This window comes from Gallus gallus, chromosome 2 (assembly GCF_016699485.2).
Source record: "Gallus gallus isolate bGalGal1 chromosome 2, bGalGal1.mat.broiler.GRCg7b, whole genome shotgun sequence".
Lineage (NCBI taxonomy): Eukaryota > Metazoa > Chordata > Aves > Galliformes > Phasianidae > Gallus > Gallus gallus.
The window spans coordinates 148703525-148722901 of NC_052533.1; the positions used below are offsets into that span (position 1 = coordinate 148703525).

General features: G+C 53.2%; 1 protein-coding gene across 3 annotated transcripts in view; it reads right to left on the minus strand.

Moving 5' to 3' along the window:
- Nucleotides 1-19377, minus strand: part of ARHGAP39 (Rho GTPase activating protein 39) — an 85465-nt gene that overhangs the window by 1552 nt on the left and 64536 nt on the right. For 2 of the 3 annotated variants that reach the window (XM_025148220.3, XM_025148221.3), the window contains exons 4-10: nt 13890-15252; nt 11479-12040; nt 6997-7089; nt 4737-4810; nt 3315-3514; nt 1466-1557; nt 1201-1370 (exon numbers count right to left, since the gene is read on the minus strand). In XM_025148220.3, coding sequence (XP_025003988.2) covers nt 1201-1370; nt 1466-1557; nt 3315-3514; nt 4737-4810; nt 6997-7089; nt 11479-12040; nt 13890-15252 — 2554 coding nt within the window. The remainder of the gene's footprint in view (nt 1-1200; nt 1371-1465; nt 1558-3314; nt 3515-4736; nt 4811-6996; nt 7090-11478; nt 12041-13889; nt 15253-19377) is intronic. The other variant, XM_040696159.2, reaches the window with a different exon arrangement.

Below are 19377 nucleotides of genomic sequence, written 5' to 3' on the forward strand. Positions count from 1 at the left end.
ACCCCATCCTTGGTGTGGGGTTGGGAGAACCTAAAACCAGGGTGGTGGTGGGACCCCATCTTGGTGTGGGGTCAGGGAACCCAAACCCAGGGTGGTGGTGGGACTCCAGCCTTCACATAGGGTTGGAGTACCCAAACCCATGGAGGTGGTGGGACCCCATCCTTTTTATAGGGTCGGAGAACCCAAACCCATGGTGGTGGGGGGACCCCATCCTTGGTGTGGGGTCGGAGAACCCAAACCCATGGTGGTGGTGGGACCCCATCCTTGGTGTGGGGTCGGGGAACCCAAACCCAGGGTGGTGGTGGGACTCCAGCCTTCGTATAGGATCAGGGAACCCAAACTCAGGGTGGTGGTGGGACCCCATTCCTGGTTGGGAGAACCTAAAACCAGGGTGGTGGTGGGACCCCATCCTTGGTGTGGGGTTGGGAGAACCTAAAACCAGGGTGGTGGTGGGACCCCATCTTGGTGTGGGGTCGGGGAACCCGAAGTCAGGGTGGTGGTGGGACCCCATACTTGGTGTGGGGTCGGGGGAACCCAAACCCAGGGTGGTGGTGGGACTTCATCCTTTGTATAGGGTCAGGGAACCCAAACTCAGAGTGGTGGTGGGGCCTCATCCTTTTTAAAGGGTCGGAGAGCCCAAACCCAGGGTGGTGGTGGGACCCCATCCTTGGTGTGGGGTTGGGAGAACCTAAAACCAGGGTGGTGGTGGGACCCCATCTTGGTGTGGGGTCGGGGAACCCGAAGTCAGGGTGGTGGTGGGACCCCATACTTGGTGTGGGGTCGGGGGAACCCAAACCCAGGGTGGTGGTGGGACTTCATCCTTTGTATAGGGTCAGGGAACCCAAACTCAGAGTGGTGGTGGGGCCTCATCCTTTTTAAAGGGTCGGAGAGCCCAAACCCAGGGTGGTGGTGGGACCCCATCCTTGGTATGGGGTTGGGAGAACCTAAAATCAGGGTGGTGGTGGGACCCATCTTTGGTGTGGGGTTGGGAGAACCTAAAACCAGGGTGGTGGTGGGACCCCATCTTGGTGTGGGGTCGGGGGAACCCAAACTCAGGGTGATGATGGGGCCTCATCCTTTTCCTAGGGTCGGAGAACCCAAACCCAGGGTGGTGGTGGGACCCCATCCTTGGCGTGGGGTCGGGGAGCCCCGAACTACACAACAGGACCCACAGCGGGGCTGGCGGGATCCCGTCCGTACCTGGAGGAAGCGGATGAGGTAGCACAGCACCATTTTGTTGATCCTGGGCAGAGAGTGGACGACGGCGACGGCCGCCTCGGGGTTCTCATAGTGGGTGATGCAGCGCTCGTAGAAGTCGTGAGGGATGAGGGGCTCCTCCAGCTCCCGGTACCACAGCTTCAGCAGCGACGCTGTGGGGATGGGGGGAGGTGTGACACCCCGGAGTGGCATCACCCCCCATCCCGTGTCCTCCCCGCTCCCCCCCCCCCCCCCCCGGGGGTCCTACCGGGAACGTGGGGGTCCTCCAGGCCGGTGGGGATCTTCCACTGGTCCACCTGCAGCTTCAGAGCGTTGACCTCATCGATGTCGCCGGGGACTCTGCATGGGGACACGTCTGGAGCTGCTGACGGCTCACGGCACTGCGGGGTTGGTGGCACCCCAAGAGGGGACAACCCCAACATGAACCCCAATGGACCCCAATGTGACTATGGATCCCAACGTGACCACGGACACCAAGGTGACCACAGATCCCCATGTGACCGCGGTCCCCAATATCACCATGAACCCCAACGTGACCATGGATCCCAAACATGACCACAAACCCCAGTGTGACCACAGATCTCAACATGGTCATGAACCCCCATATAACCAGGAATCCCAACACGACCACAGACCCCAAAATACCACAGATCCCAACATGACCACAGACCCCAAAGTCCCACGGATCCCAACGTGACCGTGGACTCCATTGTGACCACAGATCGCAATGTGACCGCTGACCCCAACGTGGCCATCGACCCCAACACGACCACAAACCCCAAAATGATCACAGATCCCGACATGACCACAGATCCCAACAATATTATTGACCCCAATGTGACCATGAACCCCAACACGACCACAGATCCCAACATGACCATGAACCCCAACATCACTACAGACCCCAACATGACCTCATGGCCATGGTTCTCAACATGACCATTGACCCCAACTTGATCAAAGCCCCCAACATGATCAAAGACCCCAACAGGATCAAAGACCTAAGACCCCAACGTGACCACTGACCCCAACATGACCAAAGACCCCAACATGACCATTGGCCCCAATATGACCACAAACCCCAACGTGACCGAAGACCCCAATGTGCCCATTGATCCCAACATGACCATGGATCCCATCACATCCATGGATACTGATGTGACCACAGACCCCCAACTGACTGTGGATCCCACCATGACCATAAACCCCCAATGTGACCTCTGACCCCAACATGACCATAAACCCCAACATGACCCCATGGTCACGTAAATGGTTCTTGACGTGACCATGGATCCCACCACGACCGCAGACCTCAACGTGACCGTTAATCTCAACATGACCACAGATCTCAATTTGGTGATGAACTACAGTGTGACCACGGACCCCAACAAGATCATGGATCCCACCACGACCATAGACTCCATTGTGACCGTTGACCCCAACATGACCACAAACCCCAATGTGACCACAGACCCCAGCATGTCCATAAATCCCAATGTGACCACAGACCCCACCATGATCCCATGATTATGGCCATGGATCTTGACATCACCACAGACCCCACCATGACCATAAACCCCAACATGACCCCATGGTCATCGCTATGGTTCTTGACATGACCACAGATCCCACCATGACCATAAACCCCAGCATGACCCCATGGTTATGGTCATATACCTCAACATGACCACAGACCCAAACAAGACCCCATGGCCATGGTTATCAGCATGATCATGGATCCCAATGTTACCACGAACCCCAGTATGACCATAAACCTGAACGTGACCACGAACCCCAACATGACCACACATCCCACCATGACTATGAGCCCCAACGTGACCACACATCCCAACACGATCACAAACCCCACCGTGACCCCAAGGTCGTGGCCATGGTTCTTGACATGACCACAGATCCCACCATGACCATAAACCCCAACATGACCACAGACCCCAACGTGACTGTGGTGGGCATCATATGTAAAGCTTTCCTTCTACCAAAGAAAGATGTCCCCACGCTGCTGGAGCTGCTCCTGGCCCCCGGGCGAGGAGAAGAGAAGATGTGGGATGGGGTGCTGAGAGCACCATGGGGTTTACCTGAAGATCCCTTCCGTCTGATCCCCGTTGAGTGCCAACACCTCCTCGGAGAGGCGCGTTTGCACCCAGGGCAGCTGCCGGTCGGGGTAGCGCTCCTTCTGCATGGCGATGATGTCCTGCAAGGAGCTCCCAAACATGGAGGGATTGAAGACGGCGTTCTTGGCGTGGCGGATCTCCTCGATGTTGGGCTTCTTCAGGCCCTGAGGGAGGCAAAGAGATGGCCCTGAGGTCACTGTCTTCATGTGGGGCACTTTGATGGGAGACGGTGGGATAGAGGGGGGAGGGTCTGCTCATTGTAATGGGATGAAGAAGAAAAGATGGATGTATAGGATGTAAACATGGTGGGATGGAGAGGATATGAGCACGGTGGGATGCAGAAGGGATGGATTTGGAGGACTTGAGTGTAGGATGCAGAAGGGATGGACACAGAGGATGTAAATGTGGTGGGACACAGAAGGGATGGATGTGGAGGACGTGAGCGTGGTGGGATGCAGAAGGGATGGACGTGGAGGACATGAACGAGGTGGGACATAGAAGGGCTGAACGTGAAGGATGTAAACCTGGTGGGACATAGAAGGGATGGACGTGGAGGACATGAGTATGGTGGAACACAGGAGGGATGGATGTGGAGGATGTGAGCATGGTGGGACACAGATGGGATGGATATGGAGGATGGGGGTGTGGCGGAACACAGAAGGGATGGATATGGAGGATGTAAATGTGGTGGAACATAGAAGGGATGGACGTGGAGGATATGAGCGTGGTGGGACACAGAAGGGATGGACGTGGAGAACATGAGAGTGGTGGGACACATAAGGGATGGATGTGGAGGATATGAGTGTGTTGGGACATAGAAGGGATGGATGTGGAAGATATGAGTGTGGTGGGACATAGAAGGGATGGATATGGAGGATGTAAACGTGGTGGGACATTGAAGGGATGGATGTGGAGGACGTGAGTATGGTGGAACACAGGAGGGATGGATGTGAAGGATGTGAGCGTGGTGGGACACAGAAGGGATGGACATGGAGGACATGAACGAGGTGGGACATAGAAGGGCTGAACGTGAAGGATGTAAACCTGGTGGGACATAGAAGGGATGGACGTGGAGGACATGAGTGTGGTGGGACACAGGAGGGATGGATGTGGAGAACATGAGAGTGGTGGGACACAGAAGGGATGGATATGGAGGACACGAGCGTGGTGGGACACAGAAGGGATGGATATGGAGGATGTAAACGTGGTGGGACATTGAAGGGATGGACGTGGAGGATATGAGTGTGGTGGGACATAGAAAGGATGAATGTGGATGATATGAGCGTGGTGGGACACAGAAGGGATGGACGTGGAGGACATGTGCATGGTGGGACACAGAAGGAAGAGACGCAGAGGACACGGTGGGACACAGGTGGCCACACATACCTTCTTGGCTCCGGTGAGGGCTGCCTTCTGCAGCTTGTTGTAGCAGTACTTGGCATACGTGCTGATGGCCACCCCTGGAAGACAGAGCGGAGCGTGGTCAGGAGGGCTCTGTGGAGCTGCGGGCTGAGAGGACCTCTCTGTGGGGACATCCCCTGCCCATCCTGGGGGTCACCCGGCGTGGGGCGGCCACCAGCAGCGGTGGGTCTATGGAGGTGAGACCTCTGCACCATCCCTTCAGTGCGCAGCGACGTGGATGTGGAGCAACGGGAAGGGACGGCCCCACTTTGGGGACATCCCCGGTGCTCCGCAACGGGGACAGAACTTTCTGTTTCCACACGGCTCTGAAAATCTGGATCCGTCCATCTCCATCCCCACCCACGACCCCCATCGGTTGGAAGAGCCCATGTTGGGTCCTGGCAGTGCGTGGGGATGCACACCCGGAGCCCCCAAACTTTCCCTGATCCAGGAGCAAAATAAATACGATCCTTCCAAACTGTCCCCCACAGTCGTGCCGGGAAAGGGGGGCAGGGAAGAAGGAAAGGTGACAATTGGCTCCGGGTATGCCTCAGTGGGCACTAATTAATGAGCTATTAATGAGGATGGATGCTCTGCAGCATCCCCAGCGCTCAGGCCTGGGGACTGAACTGAGGATGAGCACAGCTGAGGATGGGGGAAGCGCTGTGCTGCCTCCCCTGGGCAAAACCCATTCATTTCCTTCAAGTTTTTAATGCCTACCTATTATTGTATTTATTTGTTTGTTTTACTTTATACACAATTTATTATTTTATATGTCCTTTATAATCCTTTATATCACTTCTTAGAGACCACGTATTATTTTATGTACCGTTTATTATCGTGTGCTTTTATTGTTTTAGAGACCGTTTTTTTTGTTGTAGATGTCATTTATTATTGCCTGGGTTATTTATTAGTTGATTGTTTAAAGTACTTTTAATGGTTTTTAATGATATTTTAAAGGTTTTATGCTATATTAGTGCAAAGCAGGAAGCAAAGTGGGGGCTCTGCACCGAGGGCCACGGCTCCGTCCCCTCTGCATTCACCAAATTAGGACCAGAGAATCATTAAGCGTGGAAACGATCCTGAAGATCGTCAGTCTCAATTAAGATAATCAGTTGATCAAGTCCAGCCTACGATTCAGATCACCAGTTGATCAGCTGTCAATGAAGATCACCAATTGACCAGCAATTCCAACTATCAGTGAAGATCATTAATTCATTATCAAGTCCAACTGTCAACGAAGAGCACTAATTGATCGAGTCCAACTGACAATTAAGATCATCAGTTGATCAACCATTGATGAAGATCACCAATACGTCATCAAGTCCAACCATCAATTAAGACCAACAGTCAATGAAAATCATCAATTAATTATCAAGTCTAACTGTCAATGAAGAGAACTAATCAAGTGCAACCATTGTGAAGATCATCAATTAATTAATCATCAATCAAGATCATCAGTTGGTCATCAAGTCCAACCGTCAATTAAGATCATCAGTCGATCAATGATCAGTGGGGATAACCAACTGCCATTTAGTCCAGCCATCAATTAAGATCATCAGTTGATCAATCATCAATGAAGATCGCCACCTATTCATTATCAAGTCCAACTGTCAATGAGGATCATCAATTGGTCATCAATTCCAACCATCAATTAAGACAACTTGCTGATCAACTATCAATGAAGATCACCATTTGGTCATCAAGTCCAACCATCAACGAAGATTACTAATTGATCTTCAAGTCCAACTGTCAATGAAGATCACTAATTGGTCAAGTTCAACTATCAGCAAAAATCATCAATGAAGCAAATGTCAATTAAGATCCCCAATTCACTACCAAGTCCAACCATCGAGGAAGGTCGCTAATTGATCTTCAATAAAGATCACTGACCGACCAAGCAACAACGAAGATCATCAGTTGATCATCAAGTCCAACCGTCAATTAAGACCATCAGTTCATCAACCATCACTGAGGATCATAAATAATTACTAAGTCCAAATGTCACCGAAGACCACTTCTCATTACCGTGTCCGATGATCACCAAAGACCACTAATTAAACGTGAATGCCATTCAGCCATCAGCAGGCAGCCCACCGCCTCCGACCCCAATTAAGAGCGCTGGTTAATTAGCCGCAGCCCTCTGAGCAGAGCCCTGGGAGATGGGAGCAGGAGAGAGCCGGGAAGCAGCAGCGGATCTATGGGGCCGGAGAGGGCCCGAAGCGAGCGGTGGCGCTGCCCCTACCATCGTGCTCCTCGGGGTGGGGCTTGGGTTTCTTTCGCAATTTGGGTTTCTTCTTAGTGTTCCTTTCCAGGAGCTCTCTAATGTGCCGTGTCACTGGGAAACAAACAAAGGCATGAGGGGCATGCGGGGAGGGATGGGAACGGAATGGGATCGGAGCGAGATGATTGGGATGGGAATGGAACGGGATTGGGATGGGAATGGAACGGGATAGGAAAGAACAGAACAGGATTGGGATGGGAAACGGAGTGGGATTGGGATGGGAATGGAATGGGAATGGAACAGGATAGGAAAGAACAGAACAGGATTGGGATGGGGAATGTGGTGGGATAGGGATGGGAATGGAATGGGATTGGGATGGGAACAGGATAGGAAAGAACAGAACAGGATTGGGATGGGAAATGAAGTGGGATTGGGATGGGAATGGGAATGGAACAGGATAGGAAAGAACAGAACAGGATTGGGATGGGGAATGTGGTGGGATTGGGATGGGAATGGAATGGGAATGGGATTGGGATGGGAATGGAATGGGATGGGGATGGGAATGGAACAGGATAGAACAGAACAGAATGGGATTGGGATGGGGAATGGAGCGGAATGGAACAGGATTGGAACGGGATTGAACAGAATGGAATGGGATCAGGACGGGGAATGGAGCAGGATCAGGACGGGAACAGAATGGGATCAAACAGAATGGGATGGGATCAGAATGGGAACAGAATGGGATCAAAACGGGAACAGAATGGGATTGGAATGGGAACGGAATAAGAACAGAATGGGAATAGAATGGGATCAGAACAGGAATGGAATAGGATTGCGATGGGATCAGAATGGAATGGGATCGGGATGGGAATGAAATGGGAACAGAATGGGATGGGATTGGAATGGGAATAGAATGAGGTCAGAAAGGGAATGGAATGGAACAGGAATGGAATAAGATGGGAATGGGAACAGAATGGGATTGGAATGGGAACAGAACAGGAATGGAGTGGGAATGGAGTGGGAATGGAGTGAGAACAGAACAGGAACAGAATGGGATCAGAATGGGAATGGAATGGGAACGGAACGGGACGAGAGGAAACGGAGTGGGGTGGGAGAAGGGAAGGATGGAAGAAGAAAATGAAAGTGTAGGGAATAAAACATAAGGTAAGAAATGAGTAATATGAAAAATGAATACGGTTAAAAACAAAGGGAAGAAATAACAATGAAATAAATATTAAAAAACGAAATACGTGAAATGAAACAAAAATGAAAAAATGGAATAAAAATGACATAAAACAAATACAATTAAAATAAATAATATTAAAGATGAAAAGAAGAAAAATGAAACAAAAATGAAAAAAAAAGAAGAAATGAAATTAAAATGGATTAAAAGTGGAATAAAAATGACATAAAATGAAATAAATAAGAGAGAAAAAAGAGCTAAAAATGAGCTAAAAACGGTAAAGGTAGAAATGAAATAGAAACAAAGAAAATAAAAGTGGAAAAAAATGACAAAACCGAAACACTGAAATGACGTAACAGGAAATAAAAATAACATAAAAAGAAATAAAAATAACGTAAAAGAAATTAATAACCCAAATCAATAAATAACCTAAAAACCAAATAACCGAAAAAATAGATAATACAAAAACTGAACAGAAGAAATAAAAATGAAGAACAAAAAAAAAGAAGCAAAAATGACATAAAAATGGAAAATAACAACAAAAAGAAACAAAAAGGGCTTAAAAATGAGAAAAAAAAAACCAACAACCCAACCAACTCAAAAGGACACAACCGAAACCAACGCATGGGACAACGGGACGGACGGAACCAAACCAACGTGGTGGTGGTGGTGGTTTTTGGGTCGGTGGTGGTGGTGGGTTTTGGGTCGGTGGTGGTGGTGGTTTTTGGGTCAGTGGTGGTGGTGGTTTTTGGGTCGGTGGTGGTGGTGGTTTTTGGGTCGGTGGTCATGGCGGTGGTAGTGTTGGTGGTGAGTTTTGGGTTGTTGGGGGTGGTGGTGGTCGATGGTGGTGGTGGTTTTTGCATTGGTGATGGTGGTCGTTTTTGGGTCAGTGGTGGTGGTGGTGGTATTTGGGTTGTTGGTGGTGGTCGTTTTTGGGTCAGTGGTGGTGGTTTTTGGGTCGGTGGTGGTGGTGGTGGTGGTATTTGGGTCAGTGGTGGTGGTGGTTGTTTTTGGGTCGGTGGTGGTGGTTTTGGGGTTGATGGTGGTTCTGCATTGGTGGTGGTGATTTTTGGGTCAGTGGTGGTGGTGGTTTTTGGGTCAGTGGTGGTGGTGGTGGTTTTTGGGTTGATGGTGGTTTTGCATTGGTGGTGGTGATTTTTGGGTCAGTGGTGGTGGTGGTGGTTTTTGGGTCGGTGGTGGTGTTGGTGGTGGTTTTTGGGTTGGTGGTGGTGATGGTTTTTGGGTTGCTGGAGGTGGTGGTGGTTTTTGGGCTGGTGGTGGTGGTGGTTTTGCATTGGTGGTGGTGATTTTTGGGTCAGTGGTGGTGGTGGTGGTGGTGGTTTTTGGGTCGGTGGTGGTGGTGGTTTTTGCGTTGGTGATGGTGGTGGTTTTTGCATTGGTGATGGTGGTGGTTTTTGGGTCAGTGGTGGTGGTGGTGGTATTTGGGTTGGTGGTGGTGGTCGTTTTTGGGTCGGTGGTGGTGGTTTTTGGGTTGATGGTGGTTTTGCATTGGTGGTGGTGATTTTTGGGTCAGTGGTGGTGGTGGTGGTGGTGGTTTTTGGGTCGGTGGTGGTGGTTTTTGGGTTGATGGTAGTGATGGTTTTTGGGTCAGTGCTGGTGGTGGTGGTGGTTTTTGGGTTGGTGGTGGTGGTGGTTTTGCATTGGCGGTGGTGATTTTTGGGATGGTGGTGGTGATGGTTTTGCATTAGTGGTGGTGATTTTTGGGTTGGTGGTGGTGGTGGTGATTTTTGGGTTGGTGGTGGCGTTGGTTTTTGGGTCAGTGCTGGTGGTGGTTTTTGGGTTGTTGTTGGTGGTGGTTTTGCATTGGTGGTGGTGATTTTTGGGTTGGTGGTGGTGATTTTCGGGTTGGTGGTGGTGATGGTTTCTGGGTCAGTGGTAGTGGTAGTGGTGGTGGTGGTTTTTGGGTTGGTGGTGGTGGATGATGGTGGGTTTTGGGTTGGTGGTGGTGGTGGTTTTTGGGTTGTTGGTGGTTTTTATATTGGTGGTGGTGGTGGTGGTGGTGGCTTTGGGGTTGGTGGTGGGCTTTGGGTCAATGGTGGTTGCAGTGGTGGTGGATGGTGGTGGTGGGTTTTGGGTTGTTGGCGGTGGTTTTTAGGTTGGTGTTGGTGGTTTTTGGGTTGGTGGTGGTGATGGTTTTTGGGTCGGTGGTGGGTGGTGGTGGTGGTTTTTGGGTTGTTGCTGTTGGTGGTATTTGGATTGGTGGTGGTGGTGACGATTTTTGGGTTGGTGGTGGTGGCTTTTGGATCAGTGGTGTTGGTGGGGGTGGGTGGTTGTGGTGATTTTTGGGTTGTTGGTGGTGATGGTGGTGGCTTTTGGGTCAGTGGTGGTGGTAGCGGTGGTGGACAGTGGCATGGGGACAAAATGAGGTGGTGGTACTTCTGCTGCGGGGAGCTGGGGGTCTGTGGGATCCCGTGGCTTTGGGGGGATGTAGTCCCCAGTTGTGCATGGCCACCAGGTCACTGTGGTGTAAGGCCACAAGGCCACCATGGCACAAGGCAACCAGGGGACCATGCCATTACGTCTCCAGGCCACCATGGCACCAGGGCACAAGGTCACAACGCCACCAGGGAACAAGGCTTAAAGAGGACCGGGTCACCAGGGCACAAAGCCACCAGAGGACCAGGACACCAGGGCACAAGGCCACAAGTGGACCAGACCACCAGGGTACCAGGCCACAAGGCCACCAGGCCACCACAAGGGGACCAGGTCACCAGAGCACAAAGCCACCAGAGGACCAGGCCACAAGGTCTCCAGGGGACCAGGCCACCAGAGCACAACGCCATCAGCAAACCAGGCTACCAGACCACAAGGCCACCAGGAGACCAGGCCACCAGGGCACAAGGCCACCAGGGATCTCCTGTGGACCTCCACCCCTGCTTGGCCATGGGGCAGAGCCCCGGGTGCCCCTGTTGGACTGGGGATGTTGGACCAGATGCCACCAACCTCCATCCCTCCAAGATGCTGCAACCCCGCTGGGCGACGCTCATGAGAAGTGATAGATTTGGTGGACCTCCAAGACGTGGTCGCCCCAGAGCCCAATTTACAGAGCAGGGATGCAAAACCAGACCGTGGGACCACCCAAAACCATGGGACCCATCCCCACTGAGCCGGCCCCATAGGTGGAGGTGTCCATGTTCATCTCATGCTGTGTAATGGAGTTGGTGCCACCTTGCAGCCCCCAGGCACACCGTGCCACCTCTCACCAAGGACACAACGTGCGTGAAGGGCCAAGAGACCACAACCGGGTTGCGACAGCATCAGATGGGACCAAAAGCCACCGGCGTTGCGTTCCCCCTTACCTTTGGTGTCATTCACCGGATCCATGTGCCGGTAAATATATCCTTCGAGATAGGAATGGAATTTGGGAGTGGGTGGGAAAAAGGCCAAACAAATGGCCATGAGCTCCCAGCCGCGCGCCAGGCTCTCGTATCGGAAGTTCTCGGTGGTCTGCCGGCACAGCTGGATGTAGAGCTCATCCCTCAGGCCCTGCATGCTCCACCCTTTGGTGGCGATCTCCAAGGCCACGTTGAGTTGGTCCGTCTTGGCTCGCCGGTCGCCCATGTACATCTGGATGAGCTTGAAGATCTCGCACGCCTCCTTCTTGACGTTGCGGTCGTTGGTCATAATCATGGGCTTCTTGATGGACTCGCTGCTCCACGCCAACATGTTGGCGATGGACACCTTCCGGCGGAAGAGGCCCTGCGTGTGCTTGTTGAAGTGCTTGGAGGCCCAGTTCTCAATGTCCGTCTCCGAGGAGGGTTTGCGGAGGTTGAAGGTGGGGAAGACGCAACTGGCGCTGGGCATCATGTTCCTGGTCTGCCGGCTGTTCTCAAACTGGGCGCAGGCACCCAGGTCCTCAGACTGAGGGTACAGACAGGAGAGCGTGGTTAGGGATGAGAGGAGGAAGGAGGGTGGAAGGGGTCATAGGGTGGAGGAGGTCATAGGGGTGGAGGAGGTCATAGGGTGGAGGAGGTCATAGGATGGAGAAGGTTGTAGGGTGGAGGAGGGCATAGGATGGAGAAGGTCACTGGATGGAGGAAGTCATAGGGTGGAGGAGGTCATAGGGTGGAGGAGGTCGAAGGGTGGAGGAGTTTATAGGGTGGAGGAGGTCATAGGATGGAGAAGGTTATAGGGTGGAGGAGGGCATAGGATGGAGAAGTTTATAGGGTGGAGGAGGGCATAGGATGGAGAAGGTCAAAGGGTGGAGGAGGTCATAGGGTGAAGGTCAAAGGGTAGAGGAGGTCATTGGATGGAGAAGGATATAGGGTGGAGGAGGTCATAGGATGGAGAAGGTCATTGGATGGAGGAGGTCGTAAGGTCGACGAGGTCATAAGACAGAGGAGATCATACAGTGGAAGAGATCATAGGGTGAAGGAGGATAAAGGGTGGAGGAGCTTATAGGATGGAGGAGGTCACAGGATGGAGAAGGTCGTAGGATGGAGGAAGTCATAGGGTGGAAGAGGTAATAGGGTGAAGGAGGTCATAGGGTGGAGGAGGTCATAGGATGGAAGAGGTCATAGGGTGGAAGAGGTAATAGGGTGGAGGAGGTAATAGGGTGGAGGAGGTCATAGGATGGAGAAGGTTATAGGGTGGAGGAGGTGACAGAATGGAGAAAGTCATAGAATGGAGAAGATCACAGGATGGGGCGAGTGAAAGGTTGGAGAAAGTCATAGGATGGAGAATGGCCTAAAGATCAGAGACACCCCCAAATACTGGGGACATTCCCAAACACCACGGACACCCCCAAATGTTGGGGACAACCCTAAATGCCGATGGTGTTCCCAAATGCTGGGAATCTTTGGGGACATACCCAACCATGAGGGATGTTTCCAAACAAGCAGGGTCACCCCCAAACACCAAGGACACCCCTAAAATTTGGGAACAACCCTAAATTCCAAGGGCGTTCCCAAATGCTGAAGATGCTCCCAAACACTCAGGGTCTCCCCAACCATGAGGGACACCCCAAACACTTGGGGACATCCCCAACCACCTGGGACACCGCAACTACCAAGGACACCCGCAATCACCAGGGACACCCCAAGACATCAAGGTCACCCCCCAAATACTTGGGGCCACCCCATCCACCAGAGATATGCCCAAAACCCAAGGACACCCCAACCACTGAGAACACTCCAAATACTTTGGGACATCCACAACCGCCTGGGACGCCTTCAAAACCTGAGGACACCCCTAAACAACAGGGACATCCCCAACCACCAGGGATGCCCCCAAACCCCAAGGACTCCCTCAGACACTTGGGGACACCCCAAACACTTGGGGACATCTCCAAAGACCTGCGACACCCTCAAAACCCAAGGACATCCCCAACCACCAGGGACACCCCAAACTCTTGGGGACATCCCCAACCATCATGGACGCTCCCAAACTCAAGGGACACCCCAACCATCAGGGACACCCCAAACACTTGAGAACACCCCAACCCCAGGGACACTCCCAAACCCAAAGGACACCCCAAATACCAGGGACACCCCAAACTCTTGGGGACACCCCCAAACACCGGAGACACCCCCAACCACCACGGACACCCCAAACACTTGAGGACACCCCAACCACCAGGGACACCCCTAAAACCCAAGCACACCCTCAGACACCAGGGACATTCCCAAACACTCACGGTCACCCCGACCGCTCAGAGCCACCCCCGACCCCTGAGGACACCCCCAGACACCGGGACCGCCCCCCTCATTACCTGCGATGGATGCAGGTAGGGCTCGGGGGACGCCAGGTTGGTCTGCACGGAGACGCTCTTCTCCAGCAGGATCTGAGGGAAACCCAACTTCTCAAAGGTGTTCCTCTTCCAGTGCTTGCTGTCCTGCTGTGCCAGCGCCTCGTCCTCGCTGAACGCGCGCACCACGGGGCCCGGCATGGGCAGCGGCAGAGCCCCGTCGCTCTCATAGCCCGACCCATCCTTTTGGGAATCCCAACTGCTGCGCTGCTTCATGTGATAGTGGGCTTGCTGGGCCTCCCAGGCCAGGCGTGCTTGTGCCAGGAAGGGCTCTGCGAAGCCCCGCGTCGCTTCCCCCTCTGCTTCCACCGCTTTGCTCTCCGCGCGGTTGAGTTGAGCGCGAGCGGATCCGCATCGCTCCTCGTCCGCCCCGTCCCGCTCCCCTTCCGCCGACGGAGCGTTGGGTTCGTGGTGGGGCAGCGAAGGCTTTCGGCTCTTCCTCTTCCTGTTGGAGGGCGAGTAGCCGGTGGAGGACATGGTGTCCTGCTGGCTGGACCACGACATGGAGTCGTCGGGGCAGAAGTCGGCCGCCTCCATGCTGCTGTAGTCGCCCGATTTGAGGTCTGCACGCTGCTCGCGGAGAAGGCATGGGCTGTGCTGCAGCGAGTAGGAACCCCCAATGGGGTTGGGGGAGTATTTGTGGCGTGGCCCTGATTTCATCTTGGGGCTGGAGCCCGACTGCTCGACGTAGACCAGTTGACGGACGTACTCCTTGCCCGCCGGGCTGTATTCCAGGCTCATGAAGCGATCGGGGCACTTCTGCTTGGTGAGAACCAGCTGCTGGTAGGGCGAGTTGGAGCCTTGCTTGGGCGACTGGAGGAAGGGGTGAGGCTTCCGGATGGGTGACTTCTGGGGGGAAGCGGCTTTGTAGCCCCCGCCGGCCTCGTACTGCATGTCCACGGGGGGTTCGTCGTAGATGGGTGCTTGGTACTCCATGGGGGGCTCCTCGTAGAGCGGCGGCTCGTAGGCGTAGCGCGGCGATGAGGGCTGCGATTCGCTCGATGCTTTGCGGTGGTGTTGGCTCTGTAGCGGGGAGCAAAAAGAATCGCCCCGACCCAGCAGAGGGGAGCAGCTCCCCGCCAGCTCAGCCCTCTTCAGGTAGGGTGAAGGTTTCCTCTCCGGAAAGAAGACGGAGTTGTCGGCGTCGGGGGCGAAGCTCTGCAGGTTGGGGGACTGCTGACCCCCCGAGGGGCGGCGGGAGCGCGCGGATGGAGCGGCGTCGGGGCCGAAGCCGTTGCCCTGGTGCAGCAGGAAGCTGGGCTCACGGTCCGTCACCTTGATCAGCATCCGCTCCTTGGTGCCGGCGTTCCAGCGCAGTGAGGACGTCCTGTGGGTAAAAGGGTGGGAGGGGGTGAGGGTGACCCCATAGGAGCCTTTGGAGGCGTGGGGATCGGAGGGGTTGGGGTGTCCTCTTGGAGATCTCCAACCCTGCCGGTTGTGGGACAGCAGGAACACCCAACCGCATCCAATTCGTGATGGTGGGTGAGCTCAGCCGTCCACTGGGGACAAGCAATGGGGTGGGTGTCCATTTGGGGACAGTTGGGTTGGATATTGGGGAAAATTCATTCTCCAAAAGAGCGGTGATGAACTCGATGGGCTGCGCAGGATCGTGAAGAGGTCACCATCCATGGAGGGGCTCAAGAACTGTAGAGATGTGTCACGTGGGGATGCAGTCAGCAGACGTGGTGGGGTGGGCTGGGGTTGGGTTTGGGGATCTTGGAGGTCTTCTCCAACCCTAACGATTCTCCCACCCAGCCCAGGTTGAACCCCTCCTCTGCATCCCAGCATCTCCTCCCCCCTCTCCCCAAAACCTCACCTCCATCACTCGAGCGTTGACCCCTTTGTTCCTCCCCGTCCCCTTGGGGGATCCCCAATGATCCCTTTGGTCATTATTGACCGAATGATTCCCATCAAAACATCACACAAAGGGCCAGAGGAGGCACTAAGCATGGAGATACCTCCAAGAGGGCCAACACTGCCCAAACTCAACAACACGGAGTGCCTCGATGACTCCTGGGGGTGCCACCTCCACCCAAAGCATTGGGGCGTCTTCAGGCAGCACCATAGCACAGTCCCGATGTGCTGCAGAAACCCAAATCCCACATTCTGAGTGGAGGAATTGCTTCCCCTTGAACCGCAATCACAGCTACAAGATGACCAAGTGGGCGAATCCCGCAGCATTTTTAGGACCAGGGCCTCTGGATCCCAAAGATCCTTCCAACTCTGTGCCTTGATCCCAATGATCCTGCCAACTTCACGCTCCTCATCCCAATGATCAGCTTCTAACGTGCCGAGAAACCTTCAGGATTTGGGAAAAGGAGCAAGAAGAACCTTATGGAAGGGGTGTCGGGGGTCCAGTGCCTTTCTGGGTTGCACCACCATCGCCTCTGGGGTTGAAATCTCGACTAAAGGTGCAACGTAAAGCAGAAAAAACTGGGGGACAATGTTCTGGGATGCTATGGGGGCCACCATGGTGATACAGTGGCTTGTGCCCAACACGTGCAGCTCGAAGGGCTTCGTTGGCAATGGGTTTCTTCTCCCCGAAGGTAGGGACCCCCATTTTTCCAGTGGGACTGCAATTTCTCCAATGTGACCCCAACACTCCCAATGCAACCCCAGTATCTCCAACACAGCCCTGTTCTTTCCAACGCAACCCCGATTTCTCCAACAGAACACCAATTTTTTCATCATAACCACCATTTCTCCAAATAAACCAGGATTTCTCCCCCACGACACCAATTTCTCCAAATAAACACCAATTTCTTCAACACAATCCCAGTTTTTTCCACCGTGACCCCAATTTATCTCATACAACTCCAACACTTCCAGCAGAACCCCGTTTTCTCTAACACAACCCCAATTTCTCCAACATGATGACCTCCATTTTTCCAATGCAACACCATTTTTTCCAATGCAACCTCAATTGCTTCAACATAACTCCAATTTCTTCAGCATGACTCCAGTTTCTTCAGGCGACCCCAGTTTCTCCAAGACAACCCCAGTTCCTCCAGTGCAACCCCAATTTCTCCAACAAAACCCCATTTTTTCCAATGCAACCCCAGTTTCCCCAGTGAGGCCCCAATTTCTCCAACACAACACCAATTTCTCCTCTTCAACCCCAACTTTTTCAACGTGACCCCATTTTTTCCATCACCTCAACTTTTCCAATGTGATTTTCCAACACGACCCCAATTGTTCCAACACAGCCCTCATTTTTCCAACATCCCTCCCCACTGAACCCCCATGCCCCCACCGGCGATGCCCCCACTGCATCGCTCTGCCCCGCGCTCTTCCTCACCTTCCTCCCCCATGGCTTCTCCCATCCCCTTTTAGGATTCCCATCCTGTGCCAAACCACCCTGAAGCACACCACCAAGAGAGAGGGACATTGGATGCCCATTCCTGTGCCATCACCATGCTAAGCATCCCAGGAACCCACCGGACTGTTCCAGGATCCTGGCAACGTGGCCGGTACCAGAAAAGTCACTGGAGAACTGCATGCTTTGCTAATTGATATCGAAATTGATTCCTGGGGAGATGGGCTGAGATTCCCATTTTAAGGCTTTGCTGCACTTTGGTTATGATTCCGCCGCTCCCAAGGATTTGTTAATGCAGAATTATACTTATAAATATCCCAGAGCTGTAGGGTTTGATTCAGGGGTCCTCTGGTGTTCCTCTGCACTCAACAACGTTGCTCTCCACCCGAAATTTCACTGATGCTGCGACCAAAGGAAGCACAGAGGGACAGAATTCACCACAGCAACATCAAAACAGGGCAACGTCAGCCGTGGGTGAAGCCCAAATCACTTTTCTTGACCGCATTTTTAGCGTCAGAGCAGCAAAGATCCACAAAACGTTGTTTCTACACCGGGTATTTATTGCTGGTTGGCTTCTTGTCTTCTCGAAAGGCTGCTCCCAGGGTACTCCCTCCAATTAGCAGCAGCAGAAAACGAAGCAGAGAAAACCGAGACAGAAGGGGGACAGCCAAGAGGAGAGGGAGATAATGAGCCCTCCTGTTTTTGATGAAAATCCTCCGTTTTTCAGGTGAAATAGCAGCGGCTTCCGAACGTTCTGTTGAGCGGAGCGTTGGGTGGAGGATGGCTCCGCAGCCCAACCCCGCGCTGGGGACCAGAAATCCATCAGAAAAAGGATCCCGTGGGCTCCAGGGAATGAGAAAATGCTGTGATGAGCTCACAGGGCTCCCTGGGGCTGCAGTCCTCACCAGATGGGTGATGAATCCCGTCGCCGTCTGCAACCCAAATGCTACTAAAGGAAGAGAGGATTCATTTTCCATGGTTCCATGGTTTCTTTTGTTGGTTTCTTCTATTTTTATTTTTTATTTTTATTTTTTTTTAATGAGAGGGAGGAGGGAAGAAGTGCGTAGCAAGACCAGCAGTGAGTTTCCTCCAACAGCAGAGCAGCAGGAGGTCGGCTTCGTCTCGGTGAGCATGGTAACGAGTTCCTGCAATGGTGATTTTCAGCCCCCATCTCCTGGGGACTGCAGGAAGGCTGAGCCCTGATCCCACAGGCCTGGGTGCTATGCTTTGGGGTGAGCTTGGATTGCATGGGATCACCTCCATCCTGGAGCTGCCTGAGGCTGGAGCTGCTGGCGATGACTACAGAGAAGAGCTTTTGGCCATGGAGCCAACCTAGACCCAGCTTGCCCCCAGCTTGGGTGTGGTGGCTTGGTGCTACCTGTGGCCACCACATCTTGACACCTATGGCCATCAGATCCTGCCACTCGTGACCATCAAATTCTGTGATTAATGGCCACCAGATCCCAAAAACCAAAGCCACAAGATCCTGTCACCCATGGCAACCAGATGCTGCCATTCATGGCCATCAGATGCTGCCATCCATGGCCAGCAGATCCTGACAGCAGCAGCCACCAGATCTTGCTACACATGGCCACCAGATTCTGCTCCATCCTGCCACTCATGGCCATCCAATTCTATGATTCAAGGCCACCAGATCCTGCCACCCATGGCCACCAGATTCTTCCATCTATGGCCACCAGATTCTGCCACCATCAGCCACAAGTTCCTATCACCCATGGCCACCAGATTCTGCCATTCGTGGCCACCAAATCCTGCCACCCAAGGCCACAAGATCCTGATACCCATGGCCACCAGATCCTGATACCCATGGCCACCAGATCCTGATATCCATGACCTCCAGATCCTGATATCCATGACCACCACATCCTGCCATCCATGGCCACCGGATTCTGAAGGGCAGCGGAGATGAGACTGGAGTCCTCCTCATGGTATCCTGGTCCCTCAGCCCCATGGTGCTAAAAGGGTCCCAGAGCTGCTCCTTCGCGGGCAGTCGTGGAAAAGAAACCCATTCCTCATGTCCACGTGAAGGCATTACGGCCCCCATAACATTTTCTTGACGGTCAGTTCAGAGGTGACTCCTGTGGAGCAGATGTCAGGGACCAAAAGAAGGCCTCT